Source organism: Manis pentadactyla, chromosome 2 (assembly GCF_030020395.1).
Source record: "Manis pentadactyla isolate mManPen7 chromosome 2, mManPen7.hap1, whole genome shotgun sequence".
NCBI classification, from domain to species: Eukaryota; Metazoa; Chordata; class Mammalia; order Pholidota; family Manidae; genus Manis; species Manis pentadactyla.
In genome coordinates, this window is record NC_080020.1 from 150,996,424 (window position 1) to 151,022,486 (window position 26,063).

At 40.9% G+C, this 26,063-nt stretch overlaps 1 protein-coding gene and 1 pseudogene across 8 annotated transcripts in view; both read left to right on the forward strand.

Moving 5' to 3' along the window:
• Window positions 1-26,063, forward strand: part of TBC1D8 (TBC1 domain family member 8) — a 130,442-nt gene that overhangs the window by 101,228 nt on the left and 3,151 nt on the right. For 3 of the 8 annotated variants that reach the window (XM_036881409.2, XM_036881410.2, XM_036881411.2), the window contains 2 exons: window positions 16,690-16,930; window positions 17,471-17,536. In XM_036881409.2, the coding sequence (XP_036737304.2) occupies window positions 16,690-16,930; window positions 17,471-17,536 (307 nt within the window). Of the gene's footprint in view, window positions 1-16,689; window positions 16,931-17,470; window positions 17,537-18,991; window positions 19,077-19,253; window positions 19,321-26,063 lie in introns of all 8 variants that reach the window. The other 5 variants (XR_005023923.2, XR_005023926.2, XR_005023924.2 and 2 more) reach the window with 5 other exon arrangements.
• On the forward strand, window positions 19,329-26,061 carry LOC130682536 (ubiquitin carboxyl-terminal hydrolase 15-like; annotated as a pseudogene).

Sequence of the window (26,063 nt, forward strand, 5' to 3'; positions counted from 1 at the left end):
TAGGTTTATTCCTAGGTATTTTATTTTTTTTGATGCAATAGTGAATGGAGTTGTTTTCCTGATTTCTCTTTCTGTTGGTTCATTGTTAGTATATAGGAAAGCCACAGATTTCTGTGTGTTGATTTTGTATCCTGCAACTTTGCTGTATTCCGATATCAGTTCTAGTAGTTTTGGGGTGGAGTCTTTAGGGTTTTTTATGTACAGTATCATGTCATCTGCAAATAGTGACAGTTTAACTTCTTCTTTACCAATCTGGATTCCTTGTATTTCTTTATTTTGTCTGATTGCCGTGGCTAGGACCTCCAGTACTATGTTAAATAACAGTGGAGAGAGTGGGCATCCCTGTCTAGTTCCCGCTCTCAGAGGAAATGCTTTCAGCTTCTCGCTGTTCAATATAATGTTGGCTGTGGGTTTATCATAGATGGCCTTTATTATGTTGAGGTACTTGCCCTCTATTCCCATTTTGCTGAGAGTTTTTAACATGAATGGATGTTGAACTTTGTCAAATGCTTTTTCAGCATCTATGGAGATGATCATGTGGTTTTTGTCTTTCTTTTTGTTGATGTGGTGGATGATGTTGATGGACTTTCGAATGTTGTACCATCCTTGCATCCCTGGGATGAATCCCACTTGGTCATGGTGTATGATCCTTTTGATGTATTTTTGAATTCGGTTTGCTAATATTTTGTTGAGTATTTTTGCATCTACGTTCATCAGGGATATTGGTCTGTAGTTTTCTTTTTTGGTGGTGTCTTTGCCTGGTTTTGGTATTAGGGTGATGTTAGCTTCATAGAATGAGTTTGGGAGTATCCCCTCCTCCTCTATTTTTTGGAAAACTCTAAGGAGAATGGGTATTATGTCTTCGCTGTATGTCTGATAAAATTCCGAGGTAAATCCATCTGGCCCGGGGGTTTTGTTCTTTGGTAGTTTTTTCATTACTGCTTCAATTTCGTTGCTGGTAATTGGTCTGTTTAGATTTTCTGTTTCTTCCTGGGTCAATCTTGGAAGGTTATATTTTTCTAGGAAGTTGTCCATTTCTCCTAGGTTTCCCAGCTTGTTAGCATATAGGTTTTCATAGTACTCTCCAATAATTCTTTGCATTTCCGTGGGGTCCATCGTGATTTTTCCTTTCTCGTTTCTGATACTGTTGATTTGTGTTGACTCTCTTTTCTTCTTAATAAGTCTGGCTAGAGGCTTATCTATTTTGTTTATTTTCTCGAAGAACCAGCTCTTGGTTTCATTGATTTTTGCTATTGTTTTATTCTTCTCAATTTTATTTATTTCTTCTCTGATCTTTATTATGTTCCTCCTTCTGCTGACCTTAGGCCTCATCTGTTCTTCTTTTTCCAATTTCGATAATTGTGACATTAGACCATTCATTTGGGATTGCTCTTCCTTTTTTAAATATGCTTGGATTGCTATATACTTTCCTCTTAAGACTGCTTTTGCTGTGTCCCACAGAAGTTGGGGCTTAGTGTTGTTGTTGTCATTTGTTTCCATATATTGCTGGATCTCCATTTTGATTTGGTCATTGATCCATTGATTATTTAGGAGCGTGTTGTTAAGCCTCCATGTGTTTGTGAGCCCCTTTGCTTTCTTTGTACAGTTTATTTCTAGTTTTATGCCTTTGTGGTCTGAAAAGTTGGTTGGTAGGATTTCAATCTTTTGGAATTTTCTGAGGCTCTTTTTGTGGCCTAGTATGTGGTCTATTCTGGAGAATATTCCATGTGCACTTGAGAAGAATGTATATCCCGCTGCTTTTGGATGTAGAGTTCTATAGATGTCTATTAGGTCCATCTGCTCTACTGTGTTGTTCAGTGCTTCCGTGTCCTTACTTATTTTCTGCCCAGTGGATCTATCCTTTGGGGTGAGTGGTGTGTTGAAGTCTCCTAGAATGAATGCATTGCAGTCTATATCCCCCTTTAGTTCTGTTAGTATTTGTTTCACATATGCTGGTGCTCCTGTGTTGGGTGCATATATATTTAGAATGGTTATATCCTCTTGTTTGACTGAGCCCTTTATCATTATGTAGTGTCCTTCTTTATCTCTTGTTACTTTCTTTGTTTTGAAGTCTATTTTGTCTGATATTAGTACTGCAACCCCTGCTTTCTTCTCACTGTTGTTTGCTTGAAATATGTTTTTCCATCCCTTGACTTTTAGTCTGTACATGTCTTTGGGTTTGAGGTGAGTTTCTTGTAAGCAGCATATAGATGGGTCTTGCTTTTTTATCCATTCTGTTACTCTGTGTCTTTTGATTGGTGCATTCAACGCATTAACATTTAGGGTGACTATTGAAAGATATGTACTTATTGCCATTGCAGGCTTTAAATTTGTGGTTACCAAAGGTTCAAGGTTAGCCTCTTTAGTATCTTACTGCCTAACTTAGCTCGCTTATTGAGCTGTTATATACACTATCTGGAGATTCTTTTCTTCTCTCCCTTCTTGTTCCTCCTCCTCGATTCTTCATATGTTGGGTGTTTTGTGCTGTGCTCTTTCTAGGAGTGCTCCCATCTAGAGCAGTCCCTGTAAGATGTTCTGTAGAGGTGGTTTGTGGAAAGCAAATTCCCTCAGCTTTTGTCTGGAAATTGTTTAATCCCACCGTCATATTTGAATGATAGTCGTGCTGGATACAGTATCCTTGGTTCAAGGCCCTTCTGTTTCATTGTATTAACTATATCATGCCATTCTCTTCTGGCCTGTAGGGTTTATGTTGAGAAATCTGACGTTAGCCTGATGGGTTTCCCTTTATAGGTGACCTTTTTCTCTCTAGCTACCTTTAACACTCTTTCCTTGTCCTTGATCTTTGCCATTTTAATGATTATGTGTCTTGGTGTTGCCCTTCTTGGATCCTTTCTGTTGGGGGTTCTGTGTATTTCCGTGGTCTGTTCGATTACTTCCTCCCCCAGTGTGGGGAAGTTTTCAGCAATTATTTCTTCTAAGATACTTTCCATCTCTTTTCCTCTCTCTTCTTCTTCTGGGACCCCTATAATACAGATATTTTTCCTTTTGGATTGGTCACACAGTTCTCTTAATATTGTTTCATTCCTGGAGATCCTTTTGTCTCTCTCTCTGTCAGCTTCTATGCGTTCCTGTTCTCTGATTTCAATTCCATCAATGGCCTCTTGCATCCTATCCATTCTGCTTATAAACCCTTCCAGAGTTTGTTTCATTTCTGCAATCTCCTTTCTGGCATCTGTGATCTCCTTCCGGACTTCATCCCATTTCTCTTGCGTATTTCTCTGCATCTCTGTCAGCATGTTTATGATTCTTATTTTGAATTCTTTTTCAGGGAGACTGGTTAGGTCTGTCTCCTTCTCTGGTGTTGTCTCTGTGATCTTTGTCTGCCTGTAGCTTTGCCTTTTCATGGTGATAGGAATAGTCTGCAGAACTGGGACGAGTGACGGCTGGAAGGACTTCCTTTCTTGTTGGTTTGTGGCCCTCCTCTCCTGGGAGAACAGCGACCTCTAGTGGCTTGTGCTGCGCAGCTGCACGCAGACAGGGTTTCTGCTTCCTGCCCGGCTGCTATGGAGTTAATCTCCGCTGTTGCTGTGGGCGTGGCCTAGCTCGGGCAGCTACTCCAAAATGGTGGAGTCGCGTTGGAGCAGGAGCTGCTGGGAGGCTATTTATCTCCGTATGGGGCCTCCCTGCTCCCTGCAGCCCAGGGGTTAGGGTGCCCAGAGATCCCGGATTCCCTACCTTTGGATTAAGTGACCCGCCCTGCCCCTTTAAGACTTCCAAAAAGCACCCGCCAAAACAAAACAACGCCCACAAAAAAAAAAAGAAGAAAAAAATTTTTTTTAATTAAAAAAAAAAAAAAAAAAAGTGGTCGTTCGTTTTTCTTTATTCTCCGGTGCCAGCCTCAGGCCTCTGCTCACCGGTCTTTCTGCCCTGTTTCCCTAGTATTGGGGTCCCTATCCCTTTAAGACTTCCAAAAAGCGCTTGCCAAAACAAAACAGCAAAAAAGCAAAAAAAAATGGTCGCGCGCTTTTCTTATGTCCTCTGTCGCCCAGCCTCCAGTGCCTGCTCACTGTTCTTGCTGCCCTGTTTTGCTAGTATCGAGGGCCCTGCACTCTGGCCTGGATGGCTGGGGCTGGGTGTTCGGCAGCCCTGGGCTCCGTCTCCCTCCCGCTCTGCCTGCTCTTCTCCCGCCGGGAGCTGGGGGGAGGGGCGCTCGGCTCCCGCGGGGCCGGGGCTTGTATCTTACCCCCTTCGCGAGGCGCTGGGTTCTCTCAGGTGCGGATGTGGTCTGGATATTGTCGTGTGTCCTCTGGTCTTTATTCTAGGAAGGGTTGTCTTTGTTATATTTTCATAGATATATGTTGTTTTGGGAGGATATTTCCGCTGCTCTACTCACGCCGCCATCTTCCGCCCCCTCCTCACAAAGAACACTTTCAAGTGCCTTGTTAGAAATACTCTTGCTCCAGACACTAAAAATGAGGCAGGGAGGCAGACGCCTTGATTCCCACACCTGGCGGTGAAGGAGGAGGGAGGGCAGCTGCAGAAGCTGCCCCACGCTGAAGAGAGTCCATTCCACCTGGAAGCTCGGAGTGCCTGTGGCCTCGGAGCTCAAGTTGCCGGGATGTTTGCCATAGTAGCTGAGCAGGGCTGCAGAGGTGGGGGGAGCCTGCCATGGGCCTGGGGGGCACAAACACCCCCCGTCACTGCTGGGGACCACTGGCTCAGCCAGGCATGCCTCATTCATAACAAGCAGGGTGTGTGGGGAGGAGACTCCCACCTGTGTCTCCTGGAAACACCACCTGTTTTCAAGTTACATTGCTTCCTTTGTCTCATGAAGAGAAAGTAAGCAGTCAAAGCGCACTTGGCTCCCCAGCCCCCCACCTCTCTCTCTGACTTTCAGGGAGGAAACAGAATTCTAGACACATAAAAGCAAGTATAACAAATGCATTGTTTAGCGTAAAAAGTCTTATGACTGTTCTCAATTTGAGAGAGTAAGACCGGTCACAAATCTGATTTCATATACTTTAAAAGATTGCTTTAACTTAATGATAAAAATAAAATTCATTGATTACTAATCATTCATCTTTAATACGGAGTATCTGAGAAGATAAGAGCTGACTCTTGTTTCCTGTTTGTCTTTCCTATGAATGACATGAGTGGCACTTGATGAAATTTAATTTGAAGTTAGCTCTGCAAGTTTTTCATTAATGCAGGACTAACTACAAATACTAACTTACACTATAAATACAAGATAATTTTCAAAATATAAAAGGAATTGCAGTAGTGGAGTGCCATAACCCCAGGGTCCAATGCCGTTGAACCAGTTGAGGCGCCTCATCTGTGCAGTGCCGGCAGCGCCTCCCTCCAGCTAGAGTCCGCATCACGTCCCGCACAAACGCCCGCTCAGACCTCATGCTCTTCCCCTTCCCTGAATTTATTTCCTCGGCTTTCATAGTCTGACTTCATGGGGTTCGATGCTTGTTTAAGGATGGTGGGGCATAATATTGTCCAGCTGAGTTTTACATGCTGAATTTTATTTTATTTTGAATCCGAATTTTCCTTTCTCAAGGGGCAGGACCACCTATATAGTGATACACTTACATTGTTTTATAAGTATGTGGCAAGTTCTTAATAAGGAGTCCATTCCTTAGCTTCACTGCCTCCTTCTCTAAGCCTGGAATGTATAGGCATGACCATTCTCTATGTTAACCAGAAATAGTCAGCTCTGACTCTCATCTTTATGTGCCCTTTCTTATTAATGAAGAACAATGTGGTTGGCACTTATTACAATCTATTTTTATTGTTAATTTAAAGCAGTCCTTTTTTATGCTTTACTGCAATTCTTTTTTTTCTTTCTTTCCATTTTGTTGCCATACAGCACTGTATAAACTAAAGGCATAAGGACTTGACTTAAATATTTTGTGAAATAATTAGCAATAGTAAGTTTAGTCTATAGCCACCATCTCATACGGACACAAAGAGGAAAGCTTTTTTCCTTGTGATGAGAGCTCCTAGGGTCTCCTCCCTCAGCAGCCCTCCTGGTCCCACGCAGCAGTGTGACTGTAGTCACCATGCTGTCCGCTACATCCTGTAATCCGGCGAGAGGAAATCCCAGCCAAAATACCTGGCTGAAATCGAGATCAGTCAAAGGGAGAAATAAAGTTTAAAACCTGTTTATTGCTTACAAACTGCAGTCCAGGTCCGTCTCTCTCCTGCTGCAGCAGGAGCAGTGGAAGCCTCCTCCCCGTCACCTCTCAGGTTCAGATAAGCCTTTGGTCTCCCAGGTAATTACCCACTGACATGGAGATGGACTTCTCTCTACCCCTGAGGATATGCAAGTGCACCAAAGCCAGGACCCCTCCAGAAATCTCGCCTTACAATCTACTCGTTCCCCTGCTTCTGCAATGGTCCTGGGTGAGAAAACTGGAGCATTGTGCCCAGACTAATGACATAACAATAGCAACAACAATAAAATTACGACAATCCTCCAGCCGGAGAACTCAGCGAGGTTCAGAGTCTTAGGCACATTAAGTCCATAGCTCGTCCATTCCATAGGCAGGCAGCAGCTGAGGGTTCAGAGCAATCATCACATGGCAGCTGCAGCCAGGGGGCGCATTCAGGCCACAAGGACTGTAGGAGAAAATAACCTTAAGGGCTATAAGATACATGTTTTAATGACAGCAGCATAGGCAAATCTTGTCCATCAGGTAGGATACATGCAAGGGAGTGGTCCTGTGATAGAACTGTGACAGGAATGGGATCTCGTCCTGGTCTAGTATACCAGGCTTTCACCCCCCTCCCTGTGGGAGTTACAGATGGGTCGATATATGGGGCTATGGAAGGTACACGCACTGGCCATAAAGATAAAACAAAACTTCCCCGCAAGATGCTCTTACCTCCTGCACATTTTGGGTACACTACCGTGACCTTTGGGGGCCCTTCAGCTGTTACTCCAGGAATACATACGAGGCCAGCTTCCAGGCCTTTCCCCCAAGGTGCCAGAGGGCCAGCCATCGCTGCTCCATGTGTCGAAATGTCCAGGGCCAGGTCCATTCAACAGTGTCTCCAGGGCTCAATGCAGTAGGGGCTGGCAGCAGGATGTTGCTCTGCTGGTCATATCCTGGCTTCAATAGCTCTTCTTTGGTTTGGACGTACAATTGTATAGGAGAGGCAGCAAGGTGTGTGAGCATATCCACAGGGCTCAAAGCTCCTTACGTGGCTTCTCGTTCAAACGCCACAGCACTGTCCATAGGCGAGCTGACCAACCCTGTAGACTGTTGGTGTCCGACTTCAGGCCAGATTTCAACAAACCGTTGAACCTCTCTATCAGGCCTGCCCCAGTAGGATTATATAGTACACGAAATTTCGACTTTATTCCTAATCGCTGCACCCATTCTTGTAACGCATGTCCAGTAAAGTGGGTGCCTTGATCGCTCTCAATCACCTGCGGCTGGCCATAGGCTGCACAGAGACGCTCCAGTCCGCTTTTGGTGGTTTGCTGATCTGTACAACGTGCAGGAAAAGCAAACAATAGTTCAGTAGCCATGTCCACACAAGTCATGGTATACTGATATCCTTCTGATATGGACAGACACCCAATATAGTCTATTTGCCACCTGCCAAGGGGTATTGGCCCCCTTACTATTGTTGCTGTGGGACTCAGTGTAAGTCCCTCTTAGAGCACACAAGGCACTCCTGCCAGGCTCTGCTGACTTCTTCAAAGGTCAATGGCAAGCTGCACCTATGGGCTACAGCCCACATTGTCTTTTTTTTCTTAATCATTAATTAATTTCCCTTTATTAAACCTAAAGTTATATAATTCTCTTTTAAGTATTATTGATATATACTCTTATGAAGGATTCACATGAAAAAACAATGTGGTTACTACATTTACCCATATTATCAAGTCCCCACCCATACCCCATTGCAGTCACTGTCCATCAGTGTAGTAACATGCCACAGATTGACTATTTGCCTTCTCTGTGCTACACTGTCTTCCCCGTGACCCTTCACACCATGTGTACTAAACATAATAGCCCTTAATCCCCTTCTCCCTCCCTCCCCACCCGCTCTCCCACACCCCTCCCCTTTGGTAACAGCTAGTCCTCTTCTTGGAGTCTGTGAATCTGCTGCTGTTTTGTTCCTTCAATTTTGCTTCGTCGTTATACTCCACAAATGAGGGGAATCATTTGGTACTTGTCTCTCTACACCGGGCTTATTTCACTGAGCATAATATCCTCCAGTTCCATCGATGTTGTTGCAAGTGGTAGGATTTGTTTCTTTCTTATGGCTGAATAGTATTCCATTGTGTATATATAGCACTTCTTTATCCATTCATCTACTGATGGACACTTAGGTTGCTTCCATATCTTGGCTATTGTAAATAGTGCTGCAATAAACATTGGGGTGCATACGTTTTTTTGAATCTGAGAATGTATATTCTTTGGGTAATTTACAAGGAGTGGGATTCCTGGGTCAAATGGTATTTCAATTTTTAGTTTTTTGAGGAACCTCCATATTGCTCTCCACAATGGTTGAACTAGCTTACATTCCCACCAGCAGTGTAGGAGGGTTCCCCTTTCTCTGCATCCTCACCAGCATTTGTTGTTCTTAGTCTTTTCGATGCTGGCTATCCTCACTGGTGTGAGGTGATATCTCGTTGTGGTTTTGATTTGCATTTCCCTGATGATTAGTGATGTGGAGCATCTTCTCATGTGCCTGTTGTCCATCTGAATTTCTTTGGAGAATTGTCTTCATATTCTCCACCCATTTTTTAATTGGGTTATTTGCTTTTTGGGTGTTGAGGTATGTGACTTCTTTATATATTTTGGATGTTAACACTTTGTCAGATATGTCATTTACAAATATATTCTCCCATACTGTAGGACGCCTTTTTGTTCTGTTGATGGTGTCCTTTGCCGTACAGAAGCTTTTCAGTTTGATGGAGTCCCATGTGTTCATTTTTGCTTTTGTTTCCCTTGCTCGAGGAGATGCATTCAGGAAGAAGTTGCTCATGTTTATATTCAGATTTTTGCCTGTGTTTTTTTCTAAGAGTTTTATGGTTTCATGGCTTACATTCAGGTCTTTGATCCATTTCAAGTTTACTTTTGTGTATGGGGTTAGACAATGATCCAGTTTCACTCTCTTGCATGTAGCTTTCCAGTTTTGCCAACACCAGCTGTTAAAGAGGCTGTCATTTCCCCATTGTATATCTATGGCTCCTTTATCATATATTAATTGACCATATATACTTGAGTTTATATCTGGACTCTCTATTCTGTACCACTGGTCTATGGGTCTGTTCTTGTACCAGTACCAAATTGTCTTGATTACTGTGGCTTTGTAGTAGGGCTTGAAGTCAGGGAGCATAATTCCCCCTGATTTATTCTTCCTTTTCAGGATTGCTTTGGCTATTTGGGGTCTTTTGTCATTCCATATGAATTTTAGAACTATTTGCTCTAGTTCATTGAAGAATGCAGTTGGTATTTTGATAGGGATTGCATTGAATCTGTAGATTGCTTTAGGCAGGATGACCATTTTGACAATATTAATTCTTCCTAGCCAAGAGCATGGGATTTATTTTTAATTAAAGTATCATTGATATACAATCTGATGATGGTTTCAAATACACAACAGTGTTTCAACATTGACCCGTATTATCAAACCCTCACCCCCTCTATTGCAATCACTATCAGCATAGTAAGATGGTATAGTCATTGTCTTCTCCACTGCCTTCCCCATGACCTACCTATATTGTGATTGAGAATCAATCTGTCTCTTAATCCCCTTTTCCCTCCCTCCTCACTCACTCTCCCCAGCCCCTCCCCTATGGTAATCACTAGTCCCTTCTTGGAGTCTGTGACTTGCTGCTTTTTTGTTCCTTCTGTTTTGCTTTGTTTTTATACTCCACAAATGAGTGGAATCATTTGGTATTTGACTTTCTTTGCCTGGCTTAGAAAAATAAAACTTTTAAGCAAAAAATTAAAGGTCTCATCCTGCTGTAGCTGTAATTCCATCTGGTGAGGTAATTACTGTTAAAAATATGGTAGATTCTCTCTGGTATTTTCCCCTTACTCTGTATCTCTGTACAGACATGCACACACTCGTGTTCTTTTTTCCCATATAAAAATGAGATTGTGCTGCACTGATGGCCTCCAATTTTTTTATCGTGGACATTTTTCTACATCAGTAGCTATAGATCTCATCTTAGTCTTTTTTCAGTTTCACTGTAGGGCTGAACCATAATTCATTAAAACATTCGGCGATTGAGGGAGACTGACATGGTTTTCAGTGTTTTGCAGCTCTCTAGGAGAGTGCCATACTGAGCATCTCGTCCTTTCTGTGGACACCCATGCTGCTGTTTTGGTAGGAGGGGGTCCTTAGGGATGCACAAACCAAATTGGAGTCAGTGCCCACAAACGTGTTGATGATTTTCCAAATTTCAATTCCACTGATGATGTCTAAGAATGCTTATTTCCTACACTTTGTACCCACCCAGCATTTAATATTATGGATCTTTAAACATTTTGATAGTCCTGTAGCAGATTGCATTTCAAGTTTGTTTACTCATTAGTGAGGTAGAGAACCATCTCGTAAGTTTCTTGGCTAGTTGCATACTTCTTTATGTCACCTGAACATATCCTTGGCCTATTTTATGCCAGTGTGTCTTTCTGTAGGAGTGTATGTAAGAAAGATATACGTGGAAATTCATGGTATGTCCTGGATTTTTAGGAACGGAAGTTAGACCTCTGTTTCACACTTAAAAGTTCTTGTATCTTTCACAACTCTGCAAAGGCTACTTAAAGAACATGGCTGCAAGGGAGGCGGAGCCAAGATGGCGGCATGAGTAGGACAGTGGGAATCTCCTCCCAAAAACATATATATTTTTGAAAATACAACAAATACAACTAATCCTAAAAGAGAGACCAGAAGATACAGGACAACAGCCAGGCTACATCTACAGCTACCAGAACCCAGTACCTCACAAAGGGGGTAAGATACAAGCCACAGCCCAGCAGGACCTGAGCGCCCCTCCCCCCAGCTCCCGGCGGGAGGAGAGGAGTTGGAGTGGGGAGGGAGAGGGAGCCCAGGACTGCTGAACACCCAGCCCCAGCCACCTGCACCAGAGCGCAGACACAGTGCATGCATGGTGTGATGGAAACTAGGGAAACAGGGCAGCAAGATCTTTGAGCGGGTCCTGAAGCTGGCGCCCCTGTGACAAGAAAAGTGAGTGCTTTTTGAAAGTCTTAAAGGGACAGGGATGCCACAGCTGGACGGAAGCATTCTGGATCACAGTCCAGCAGCTGGAAATTCCAGGGAACTCTAGGTGCACTAACCTCCTGGGCAACAGCTCTGAGACCCCTCACGGAGGTAAACAGCCAAACAGCCCCCCGTCCATTACCCCTCCGGGGCCCCGCCATAGCAGAGCAGCAGCCTGAGGCTGGCCACGCCCACAGCAAGGGAGCTTCCTCCATACAGGCCGGGCAAGATACAGAGACCCAGTCTACACGCAGTTGCCCAACACAAGCCACTAGGGGTCGCAGTTATCCCAGTAAAGAAAGGCCAGGAGTAAGTGGAAAGCCTTAGCTCTCCCAGCAGACAGAAAGCCAATAGCTCACCACTGCACCTATCAACATGAAAAGGTAAAAAAATTTGATCCAGACAAGACGAATCCAGACAGCTTCGACATCTGCTACATCTTCCCCTGAAAAGGAACCTGGGGAGATAGATTTAACCAGTCTTCCTGAAAAAGAATTCAAAACAAAAGTCATAACCATGCTGATGGACTTGCAGAGATATATGCAAGAACTAAGGAGGGAGAATACAGAAATAAAACAAGCTCTGGAAGGACTTCAAAACAGAATGGACGAGATGCAAGAGACCATTAATGGACCAGAAAACAGAACAGGAACGCAGAGAAGCTGATGCAGAGAGAGATAAAAGGATCTCCAGGAATGAAAGAATTTTAAGAGAACTGTGTGACCAATCGAAACGGAACAATCTCCACATTATAGGGGTACCAGAAGAAGAAGAGAGAGAAAAAGGGATAGAAAGTGTCTTTGAAGAAATAATTGCAGAAAACTTCCCCAAACTAGGGGAGAAAATGGCCTCTCAGACCACAGAGGTACATAGAACTCCCATGACAAGGGATCCAAGGAGGGCAACACCAAGACACATAATGAGTAAAATGGCAAAGATCAAAGACAAGGACAAAGTATTAAAGGCAGCCAGAGAGAAAAAAAAGGTCACCTACAAAGGAAAACCCATCAGGCTATCATCAGACTTCTCAACAGAAACCCTACAGTCCAGAAAAGAATGGCATGATATACTTAATGCAATGAAACAGAAGGGCCTTGAACCAAGGATACTGTATCCAGCACAATTATCATTTAAATATGAAGGAGGGATTAAACAATTCCCAGACAAGCAAAAGTTGAGGGAATTTGCCTCCCACAAACCACCTCTACAGGGCATCTTACAGGGACTGCTCTAGATGGGAGCACTCCTAAAAAGAGCACAGAACAAAACACCCAACATATGAAGAAGGGAGGAGGAGGAATAAGAAGGGAGAGAAATAAAGAATCATCAGACCGTGTTTATAATAGCTCAACAAGCGAGTTAAGTTAGATAGTAAGATAGTAAAGAAGCAAACCCTGAACCTTTGGTAACCACAAACTTAAAGCCTGCAATGGCAATAAGTACATACCTTTCAATAATCACCCTAAATGTAAATGGACTGAATGCACCAATCAAAAGACACAGAGTAATAGAATGGATAAAAAAGCAAGACCCATCCATATGCTGCTTACAAGAGACTTACCTCAAACCCAAAGACATGCACAGACTTAAAGTCAAGGGATGGAAAAAGATAATTCATGCAAACAACAGAGAGAAAAAAGCAGGTGTTGCAATACTAGTATCAGACAAAATAGACTTCAAAATAAAGAAAGTAACAAAAGATAAAGAAGGACATTACATAATGATAAAGGGCTCAGTCCAACAAGAGGTTATAACCATTATAAATATATATGCACCCAATACAGGAGCACCAACATATGTGAAACAAATACTAACAGAATTAAAGGAGGAAATAGAACGCAATGCATTCATTCTGGGAGACTTCAACACCACTCACTCCAAAGGACAGATCCACCAGACAGAAAATAAGTAAGGACACAGAGGCACTGAACAACACACTAGAACAGATGGACCTAATAGACATCTACAGAACTCTACATCCAAAAGCAACAGGATACACATTCTTCTCAAGTGCACATGGAACATTCTCCAGAATAGACCACATACTAGCCCACAAAAAGAGCCTCAGTAAATTCCAAAAGATTGAAATCCTACCAACCAACTTTTCAGACCACAAAGGCATAAAACTAGAAATAAACTGTACAAAGAAAGCAAAAAGGCTCACAAACACATGGAGGCTTAACAACATGCTCCTAAATAATCAATGGATCAATGACCAAATCAAAATGGAGATCCAGCAACATATGGAAACAAACAACAACAAGAACACAAAGCCCCAACTACTGTGGGATACAGCAAAAGCAGTCTTAAGAGGAAAGTATATAGCAATCCAGGCATATTTAAAGAAGGAAGAACAATCCCAAATGAATGGTCTAATGTCACAATTATTGAAATTGGAAAAAGAAGAAGGCCTAAGGTCAGCAGAAGGAGGGACATAATAAAGATCAGAGAAGAAATAAATAAAATTGGGAAGAATAAAACAATAGCAAAAATCAATGAAACCAAGAGCTGGTTCTTCGAGAAAATAAACAAAATAGATAAGCCTCTAGCCAGACTTATTAAGAGGAAAAGAGAGTCAACACAAATCAACAGAATCAGAAACGAGAAATAAAAAATCATGACAGACCCCACAGAAATACAAAGAATTATTAGAGAGTACTATGAAAACCTATATGCTAACAAGCTGGGAAACCTAGGAGAAATGGACAACTTCCTAGAAAAATGCAACCTTCCAAGACTGACCCAGAAAGAAACAGAAAATCTAAACAGACCAATTACTAGCAACGAAACTGAAGTGGTAATCAAAAAACTACCAAAGAACAAAACCCCTGGGCCAGATGGATTTACCTCGGAATTTTATCAGACATACAGAGAAGACATAATACCCATTCTCCTTAAAGTTTTCCAAAAAATAGAAGAGGAGGGAATACTCCCAAACTCATTCTATGAAGGCAACATCACCCTAATACCAAAACCAGGCAAAGACCCCACCATAAAAGAAAACTACAGACCAATATCCCTGATGAATGTAAATGCAAAAATACTCAACAAAATATTAGCAAACCAAATTCAAAAATACATCAAAAGGATCGTACACCATGACCAAGTGGGATTCATCCCAGGGATGCAAGGATGGTACAACATTCGAAAATCCATCAACATCATCCACCACATCAACAAAAAGAAAGACAAAAACCACATGATCATCTCCATAGATGCTGAAAAAGCAGTCGATAAAATTCAACATCCACTCATGATAAAAACTCTCAACAAAATGGGTATAGAGGGCAAGTACCTCAACATAATAAAGGCCACATATGATAAACCCACAGCCAACATCATACTGAACAGCGAGAAGCTGAAAGCTTTTCCTCTGCGATCGGGAACAAGACAGGGATGCCCACTATCCCCACTGTTATTCAACATAGTACTGGAGGTCCTAGCCACGGCAATCAGACAAAACAAAGAAATACAAGGAATCCAGATTGGTAAAGAAGAAGTTAAACTGTCACTATTTGCAGATGACATGATATTGTACATTAAAAACCCTAAAGACTCCACTCCGAAACTATTAGAGCTAATATCAGAATTCAGCAAAGTTGCAAGATACAAAATTAACACACAGAAATCTGTGGCTTTCCTATACACTAACAATAAACTAATAGAAAGTGAAATCAGGAAGACAATTCCATTCACAATAGCATCAAAAAGAATAAAATACCTAGGAATAAACCTAACCAAGGAAGTGAAAGACCTATACCCTGAAAACTATAAGACACTCTTAAGAGAAATTAAAGAGGTCAGTAACAAATGGAAACTCATCCCATACTCCTGGCTAGGAAGAATTAATATCAAAATGGCCATCCTGCCCAAAGCAATATACATATTTGAAGCAATCCCTATCAAATTACCAACAGCTTTCTTCAATGAACACTAACAAATAGTTCAAAAATTCATATGGAAACACCAAAGACCCTGAATAGCTAAAGCAATCCTGAGAAGGAAGAATAAAGTTGGGGGGTCTCACTCCCCAACTTCAAACTCTACTACAAAGCCATAGTAATCAAGACAATTTGGTACTGGCACAAGAACAGAGCCACAGACCAATGGAACAGAATAGAGACTCCAAACATTAACCCAAACATATATGGTCAAGGTCAATTAATATTCGATAAAGGAGCCATGGACATTAATGATACCAAAATAAAAAAAAAAGAATTAGAAGGAATCACAAAGAATTTATACAAAGATGGGCAAAGCAATGCTATTTATTCTAGTGAAAAATTAGATCTTAAATAGTTTATGAGAACTAGATGAAATGTATTATGTTGTGCTGTTAATTAGAAATTGCATTATGCCACAGAGTTAATTAAAAATTAAATTTGTAACTGTGCCGACTATGGAAAGTAGATGTGGAATGATGGCTGGAAACACTGCACATCTTGAGCATAATAAAAATCAGTATGCAGTATATGTAATAAATAACAAAGATCAGAAGAGATTGAATGCTGATAATAAAGTTTAAAAACTATTAGGTAATTCTTTTTCTTTAAAGGTGCTTAAGCTCATAATAAAAATAATTCTACAAAAAAAAAATGAATAAAATAAAATAAAAGAACATGCCTGCAAGGAATATAACAGTAAACTTATAAATGGCCTTTTGGTTTTCACCCAAGGCTACGCCCTTGCCTGGGACAGCATCTGTACTTGTCTCTGTGCCCTCCTGACGGGCGGGGGACACGGACGCGGTGAGCCCTGCATCACTGTGAGCTGCTTCAGGGGCTCAGAGGGCCCAAGGGGTCATCTGACAGGAGCGTGGAAGGTGCATTCTGAAGAGGCCAGCGTGGTCCTCGGGGACAGGGCCATAGTGTTCAGTCTATCTTCAACACTTCACATCACCTTATTTTAATTTTTTTGAATTATTATCATATTCATGTGGTTGAAAATTCAGAACATGTAACAAAGTATGCAGTAGAAAGACTTGCTTCAGTATCTGGGTCTCAGTCCCCATTTCCCTCTCCACAGGTATCCAGCTTTTTCTGTGTCCTGAAAATTTGTCTAGCACTTTTTGATTTTCAAATACTATTTTAAGAGAAAATAATAGAATAAAAATTGTATGTCTTCTATAATTGAAATTATGGCAGCTGAGCTGTACATTTAAAAATGGTTAAAATGGTAAATTTTGTTATGTATATTTGCTACAATAAAAAACCTTCATAAAAAAGATAAAATGATGTCAGAATTACCTATTCATATGCGCTAGGGCTACAGGGTAACGAGGAAAAACTTTGTAACATGTTTGGTTGGAGTAGTGGAATCATGAGTAATTTTATTTTCTTTCATTTGTGTTATATGTTGCTCACTCAGTATATAGTTTTACAATCACGAGGGAAGGCACGCTAGCTATGGCCGTGGAGCGTGCAGCCGCCGCGGTGCCGTGTCTCTCAGATCCCTTCTACCCCCTGTTTTAAGAGAGAACACATGATGAGCTGCTACTGGGAGCGGCCCAGGCCCGTGGTGCCGCGCCATGACCCCAGCAGGCCCTACGCAGAGCAGTACCGCATAGACGCCCAGCAGTTCGCACACCTGTTTCAGCTCGTCTCTCCCTGGACCTGTGGGGCCCACACGCAGATCCTCGCCCAGAGGACTTTCAGGCTCCTGGATGACAACGTGGACCATCTTATTGAATTCAAAGCATTTGTGAGCTGCCTTGGTATGACGCTGGGGGTCTTAATTCTGGGAACTGATCTGCAGTGTGGGTCTGTGAACACGGGATAAGGTGGACTGCAGAGCAGGCAGACCTACTCAATGGAATGTATTTGTGACTAGCCTGTGTGATTTTGTTATTTTAAAAAGTCACTCTGTGGGCTCTTCTCATGACCACTTTTATGCTTCCCTAAGGGGCTGGGGAGGAGGGCTCAGGGTCTCAACATACAAGGTCACTGACCTTATTCTCCTCAGCGCCCAGGCTGTGGTGCTCCCTCATTAGGAGCCTCATTCCTAACTCTTGCACATAAAATTAAATTTTCCAGAAGGTATGAAGCCAGAAAAAATTCATGAGGTTTATCTTGTAGCTCAACAATCACCAACCACCACCTTACACATTTTCATTTCAGTTACAGGTAGGGCAGAGAAAGTGTGGGGCCGACCAATACTGACCTTTCTAAGTTTTTTCTCTACAGTGAGTTTGTGTCATGACAAAGGTACTTTAACCATTTATATCTACTCAACCTCTCCTTTTTATTTTTTGCAGATATTATGTATAATGGAGAAATGAATGAGAAAATTAAACTGTTATATAGGCTTCATATTCCTCCAGGTAAGACACTCCAAGCTGAAAAATTAGGCTCTGTTCTGCCTTGACACAGATCAGCTTTGTACGTGACACTGAAGTTCATCTCTTTAAATTTGATTTAGATTCGAAGCAACAGCAACAGATGTTTCTACTTTGGGGTTGCTGATGACAAATTTTAAGTACAGTATTATATGGCCTATGGAAGTGGTGCCCAAACTTGAGTGCCCATCCGGATCCACCTGGAGGGCATAGTAAACACAGGTTACTGGGCCCCCACCTAGGGTTTCTGACTCACAAGGTCTCAGGACCACACGGAGAACCCCTGGCCTGTGGATTGTGTGGGAAGCCAGTCCTGGTTGCCTTAGTAGCTGGTTATTTTAGCCTACTGTGTTCGAAGGCCATGTCATTTTCCAGAAAGGAAGACCATGTTTCCTTCAAGTTAAGCAATGGTAATCAGGAACAAAGGAAGCAGTTTTGAAACCTGTGAGATCAGACTTCGCATTAAACCTTAAGGTGTTCTTCAGTCTTTGAAACTGATAGAGCTGGATTAAGAATCCCAGAGGGTCTCTGGACCCCAGTGCCATGGTTCTGGTGTTGGATGGGGCCTCTGACTACTTCCCACAGAGGGGGCCTGGGGAAGCTGGTGAGGTTTCTAGGGCCATGAAGTGGTGGCTTTTACAACTAACACCTATACAGATGTTGAAAATGCACATGGACATTATTTGTGGGCTTTCTGGGTACACTTCCTGAAGTCAGCCATTACCGAATTGAATTAGCACATAATACATTATGCACGGTATCCCCAGGATGGGTCCTGTAGCAGCCACACAGCTCCTCCTCCACCTTTACATGGATTTATTATTTCTATAGGTCAAATTGTTTAGCATCAGTGAAATTCTTTGTCTTTTATGCCAACAAAAGTCACTCGGTTTTGTTTATTTAATGTGCCTTTATTTTCCTGCTACCATAGAGGGCATGCATCACCACTCCTTTATCACTGTCATTATTACCTTTTCATAACCATCATTATCTATATATAGTGCTGCAAAATAGAACATGCTTGATTTTAGTCAATGATTTCACCTTGACTTTTAAATAAACTTCTTGGTGTAATTTTAGATTTATAGAAAAGTTGCAGAGATACTACAGATAGAGTTCTCATTCTTCATATACCTTTAAATTTATTATTGGTATTTGCTTTTATCAAGATTGATATTTGATTCTTGATCTAACTTCAAGTTGAATTGCTTCCAAATAACAAGTTTATTTCTAAAAGACATACTTTAACTACATTAGTTCCTTAAAGACATTGGTAGACACTCACACTCATGGGTTCAGAAAACCAATTTTTCAAAACTTTTTTGCAGATTATGATTGTAATATTTATATTGTGTGCCTCCAAATTTAAATTAAATGTAAATTAAGATTTCATTTATTATTTTGCTTTACCTATGTTTAACATTTGAATTTTTGATGCAGTTTTTAAAAGTCTTAGGAATGCCGATAACCTAAAACCTCTAAAACATCAATTTGCCAAGGCCATGAAAATCCACCATACAGTTAGGTATTTTTCATTTAAATTTAATTTTAACAAATACTTGTTTTGAACCATAATAACTTTTGATTAAAGGTGGGATGAACACAGTCAGTGTGTGTGTGGGGGGGTAACTCACTAACTGGTATACTGAGGATTACACGTTTAAATTTGTGTGCCCTGAGAGTAGTCTCATTTGTCTGATAGGAGGCAGGGTACTAAACCAAGCACCTGGCCTCAAATACCCACTTGAGAGCACTTGGAACCTGCAAGGGTAATACAGGAGGCAAAGGGCTTTTGTGAGCTTGCTTGCAAAGGTATCTGATGGAACACAGGAAGCCTAAGCCCAAGGCCTCACAGTTCCACAAGAACTCACTTTATTGACCCCATGGTGATTGTGACACTGTGTAGCAAAGGAAATAGAAAAGCAGGATTCCAGATGATTTGCTACAAAATCAGGTGGTGTAGGGATGAACGGTATTTCAGGAGATTATTAAATCAAGAGTTTTTGTTGCATTGTGATAAATCTACAGATTTTGGTCATTTTTCTCACTGAATTACAATAATTGGACTTCCAGAAGACAGTTTCCTGGGAAAACAGATTCATTAGATGCATCAGAACAAGCTGCCAAGAATGAGATATTAGAAATGCTAAGTGAACACAAACTAATAAGGCATTGGAGGCTTTCTGTAGGACTGTGTACTGAGAGAGGTGTTAGCACCGCAATGTCCTCCTAGAAACTTAGATTCAGGGAATACACTGTTGTGTTTGAAGAGTAGCTTTCCAGGAGGTTTCCCTCCAGTCTGGATCTACATTATCTGATTTTAAAATGTTAAATCTAGTAAAGTCCAGCTGCTCCAGTCTTTGTGTTCAGCTTTATATGAAGAAATAGATTTCTTTCAGAGTTCTGATATATACCAAAGTGTATTTGCTGTCCACAGGGAGAGTTTTGTCATGAAGTTGAGTTAAAAGGAAAAAATCTTATGAATTCCAACTGGTAAAGATAATTACTTTAAAAAGGACTTAAACTGAAATTGAAATTAATTGAAAATGAAAGAGCACATGAAAATATGTTAACATGCAGTGACAGAGTATGGATTCAAAAGAAGTTCAAGAATAAAGTTATAAATGCTGCATTACTGATGTTTAATCAGTTATAATTTGAATCCTGAAACATAATAATAGACTAATACAGCACCGTCTGTGTATGAATGATGAAAAGCTTTGTTATTTTGAAATACCTGATATGAAAATAATGTTGATTGAATCAAAATCCAGTCATATTAGCCAAAAAAATTTCAACATTATACTTGCCATAAGGGAGAAGTTGTATGATATGGAGAATGATTACACACTTGAAGTAAAGTAGGAAACATTTGAACCACTCAAATTCTCAGTAGCAACAAGAAAGGAGTTTCCATCAAGCAGAGAAAAATGTCATGTTTCCCACCTTGTTGTCCATTTTTTCACTGATAGTGACAGTCTGTTTTGAAGAGATCACTATTCAAAGTCCTAGTCAGGAATTGCATGTAGTCATTTCAGTTTTGATATTAGTATGAAAACGAATGTCAACAAGTCCTGAGAGTGCCAAAGTTACAGTACCATTTGATCCACTTTGTTACTTGATAAAGTATATTTTATTCCATTGGCCATGATCAAAGAATGTACCTGTGAAGCTTAAGCTCATTTACTTAGAATGGATCCACTTTCTAAACCTATGCAATCTGGGAATATACAAGAACTTTGCATGACATGGTCTGCTTTGTTAAGAGTACTTGCAGATAGGATGACAGATACTGGTATACACAATCAGGTTTCATAGAATACTCATTGTGGATGAAAATCTTAGCAGTATTGTGGAATGGGGTATCATAAACATCAACAGGACTGAAGACACAGAGCATGTGATGACTATCGTTTGCCTAAGAAAAGAGTTTGTTATTTAGGTTACACCCAACATATTAGTTCCTCACTTTTTGGTTGGTCTTGTCTTTTTTTCTTTTTGTATCATTAATCTACAATTACATGAGCAACATTATGGTTACTAGACTCCCCCCATTATCAAGTCCCCACCACATACTCCATTACAGTCACTGTTCATCAGCATAGTAAGATGCTATAGAGTCACTACTTGTCTTCCCTGTGTTGCACTGCCCTCCCTGTACTGCTCTCCCCTACACCATGTGTGCTAATCGTAATGCCCCTTTTCCCCTCTTATCCCTCCCCTCCTGTCCATCCTCCCCAGTCCCTTTCCCTTTGGTAACTGTTAGTCCATTCTTGGGTTCTGTGAGTCTGCTGCTGTTTTGTTCCTTCAGTTTTTGCTTTGTTCTTATACTTCACAGATGAGTGAGATCATTTGATACTTGTCTTTTTTCCACCTGGCTTATTTCACTGGCCATAATACCCTCTAGCTCCATCCATGTTGTTGCAAATGGTAGGATTTGTTTTCTTCTTAATGGCTGAATAATATTCCATTGTGTATATGTACATCTTCTTTATCCATTCATCTACTGATGGACACTTAGGTTGCTTCCATTTCTTGGCTATTATAAATAGTGTTGTGATAAACATAGGGGTGCATATGTCTTTTTCAAGCCGGGCTGCTGCATTCTTAGGGTAAATTCCCAAGAATGGAATTCCTAGGTTAAATGGTATTTCTATTTTGAGTTTTTTGAGGAACCTCCATACCGCTTTCCACAATGGTTGAACTAATTTACATTCCCACCAGCAGTGTAGGAGGGGTTCCCCTTTCTCCACAACCTCGCCAACATTTGTTGTTGTTTGTCTTGTGGGAGGTAGCCATCCTAACTGGTGTGAGGCGATATCTCATTGTGGTTTTAATTTGCGATGATTAGCGATGTGGAGCATCTTTTCATGTGTCTGTTGGCCATCTGAATTTTTTCTTTGGAGAACTGTCCAGATCCTTGACCATGTTTTAATTGGATTATTTGCTTTTTGTTTGTTGAGGTGCGTGAGCTCTTTATATATTTTGGATGTCAACCCTTTATCGGATCTGTCATTTATGAATATATTCTCCCATACTGTAGGGTACCTTTTTGTTCTATTGATGGTGTCCTTTGCTGTACAGAAGCTTTTCAGTTTGATATAGTCCCACTTGTTCATTTTTGCTTTTGTTTCCCTTGCCCAGGAAGATATGAGATATGTTCATGAAGGAGTTGCTCATGTTTATGTCCAAGAGATTTTTGCCTATGTATTTTTCTAAGACTTTTAGGTTTCATGACTTAAATTCAGGTCTTTGATCAATTTCGAATTTACTTTTGTGTATGGGGTTAGACAATGATCCAGTTTCATTCTCTTACATGTAGCTGTCCGGTTTTGCCAACACCAACTGTTGAAGAGGCTATCATTTCCCCATTGTATATCTGTGGCTCCTTTGTCATATATTAATTGACCATATATGTTTGGGTTAATATCTGGACTCTCTTGGTTGGTCTTTTCTTATGGTTATACTAAGAAGTAATATTGAAGATAAACTCAATAATCTCCTGCTTTTGAGAACGCGCCAATATGTCAAAATATCTTCTAGAATTTAAAAAACTGAGTAATCTCTACACTGCTCTAAGGACCCAACTATTCATGGGGATGGCCCAAAGGGCATATATGAGGAAAGCTTATGCAGAGTGAAGTGGAAGCAGGTGAGCTGAACAGTGAATCCAGCCAGGATCATGAACTTCTCTCAGAGAATGAAAACAGTTGGGAGATTCCATTGGAGGAGATAATGATTCTGAAAATGGATGATGTACTGAGGAAACTTGCAAAGTCAGCTTCTCACAGGACATACAAAATTATAGTTTACATTCCAGCTGAACAACTTAAGGCAGTTGTGATACAAACTACATCAGAAATGATATCAGGAACATTCGATCTGGTGATAGACAGCTTAGGCTAGATGAAAGATCTGTTCTTTGAGTTGGGATCCCGCAATAAAAATGCCGCTTGAGAGTTTAGGAAAATATGAGAAGTGTAGAATATAAACCCTCTAAAAAATATTTTGAGAAATTAAAAGATGGCATTGAACTTTTTAAAGGAGAACACCTAGGTGCTAAAGATCCCTGATATTATCCAGATTGTCAAGAAGCCACTAGGAAATTGGGTTTGTGGCCTCAGTGTCCTGTCCTTGTTATGTCTCAACTGACTTTCTTACAGTAGACAGTGGAGACACAGTTGGGTATCTCAGCTGGTTTTCCTGTCAATGACTTGGACATGTTGGAATCCTGATGGATCCAAGTGCAAGCCCTTGCCCTGTAGTTCAGTTGCTGTTTCTAGTGGGTAGGAGGAAGGCAGTGTACTGCCTTTGCAAGGAAAAAAATATGAAGGATGGTGTTATTTTGATGACTGTAGGGTCTCAACTGCATTGGAAGGCCAGACTGTGTTGAAAGTACTATATGTACTCATCTGCCAGAGATAAGACCCTTTCAGCAGAACTGTTTTTTCCCTCCACAAGCATCCCATTTAGACGGTGGTGAAGTTGGCAGTGTTGATGACAGTGGTATAGAAAATGAAAACTATCCACCCTGACTGAAGCCATAAAGAAGAGACTTTCCTGCTGGTGGTATCTGCTGAAGCCATGAAGTTATCTACCATATGAAAACAAAAGTTTGAGATAAGACTTACCTGCAGCAGATTTTAACTTGTGCAGGACTTAAAGTGAGATACAATGAAAACTTTAATAGTAGTATCTCTATAGTCTTGAATTACAACTTACATACATATTGGAATGTAAAAATAAAGATGCAAAAACTTAGAAACAACAAATGCTGGCAAGGATGCAGAGAAATAGGAAACGCCCTACACTGTTGGTGGGAATGCAAATTCGTGCAACTGCTCTGGAAAGCAGTATGGAGGTTCCTCAAAAAGCTAAAAAGAGAAATACCATTTGACCCAGTAATTCCACTCCTAGGAATTGACCCGAAGAAAACACAATCCCTGATTTGAAAAGATATATGCACCCTTATGTTTATCACCGTACTATTTGTAATAGCCCAGATATGGAGACAACCTCAATGTCCACCAACAGATGAATGAATAAAAAAGATGTGGTACATATACACAATGGAGTATTACTCAACCATAAAAAGAAATCCTGCCATTTGCAACAACATGGATGGATCTAGAGAGTATTTGCTCAGTGAAATAAGCCAGGTGGAGAAAAACAAATACCAGATGATTTCACTTATTTGTGGAATATAAAAACAAAGCAAAACAGAAGGAACAGAACAGCAGTAGACTCAGACACTGAGAAGTGACTAGTGGTTACCAAGGAGTAGGGGTTGGGATGGGTGTAGAGGAGGAGGGGGATAAAGGGGCACAATAATTCACAATCACAATATAAGCTGATTACAGGGACTGTTGAATCACTGTGATGTACATTTGAAACGAGCATGATTGTATATTAATGACACTTAAAAAAAAAGATGCAAAAATCTGCATTTATAAAAGGTAGTTCAAATATCTCACTTTAAAAGGTTGAAAGTACATTTGTAGGTTGTACATAAACTCAGAATGTACTATATTGCTTAATGCCGTGTCCTCTATTTCTGATCAAAAGTTGGTGTGTTTTCAGTGAGCGCCCAGCCTCCACCAGCCCCCCCTAGTGTCCAGTCCAGGTGGTGTCTTGTGTGTGTGCCTGTACTGGAAGCGGTTGGGAAGCCCTGCTCTTTTGTTGGCCTTTCAGGGTCCTTGCTAGTTACCATTGATACTTTACCTGCCTCCTTTCTGGCCATTCACCCACCCCTTGAACTAACCGTCCTTGCAGTGCCGTGATATTGGTGTGTATTGGTTCTGTCAGAGCATTTTGTTGGGGTGCCTTGTGAACACGGTTCTCTTCTTTGATACACTGAGCTCTCAGTAGCCTCTTGACATCCTAGTCTTGACTGTTACCTAGAAAATCCATTTCCATCGTGATTGCTCCAAGTACCATCCAGGGTTGGTAATTTTCCTCCTGTTCAGTTTGAGTGATTCTCGCATGTTCCACTATGTAGAATTTGTTTCAGGCAAAGTTGGGGGGAAAAAATGACTCAATATTTTTGTTACAGGGCAAAAAGCAAACAACAAAAAAAAAGAAACCCGGAAAAAACTCTGTACAAACAACCCCAAACACACAAACCTCCATTCCCCCAAGCCCAAAAAATCCACCTCCCGGGAGGAAGTAGAGTAGCTTATCAAGACTTTGGTGCTATCTGATGGATACTGATTTGATCACAACTGAATCTTGCCTGATTTAATTATCTGAGAAACCTTTTAAAAATTTGAGGATCCCATAATCGCCCTTACAGTTTTGCTGTTGTTTCACTGTTACTCCCTCAGCTTTGATATATAATTCACATATATGATGCAAAGTGCACAATCCAGTGATTTTCAGTATGTTCAGCTATTTAACCACTACCACAATATTAGAACATATTTCATCATCCTAAAAGGAAAGCCTGTACCCTTTAGCTATTGCCCCCAATCCATACACTTTCTCCTGTCTTTATAGATTTGCCTATTCTGGACATTTCATACAAATAGAATCATGCAACACATGCCATTCTGTGTATGCCTAATTTCACTTAGTATGTTTTCAGGGTTCGTCCATGCTGCAGCGTGTGTCAGTGCTTCCTTTCTCGAGAGGGCTGAATTTGGTATACCATTTGATGAGTATGCCATAATTTATTCATCGATTGATGAACATTTGGGTTTGTTTGCAAACATATACATGTATTTGTATTACAGAATGGGATTTCACTATGTACATTTTTCCAGCTCCATTCAGAAGTGTCATAGGCATTTTTGTTTATCATTCATTACAGCAGTCATATATACACCTGGGAAAATCATTACCTGCTGCATAAGATTTTTCTTTGTATATCCAGACAGTGCTTGGTGTACACCTGGGTTCACAGACCCTGTGAAGACTTAGCCCACAGCTACTGGCTTAGCCTTCTTACATAAAAAGTTAAATTTGCTGTCCATTTTGGTTAAGATACAGTGTGTTCAATTTTCTTTTTTTTTTT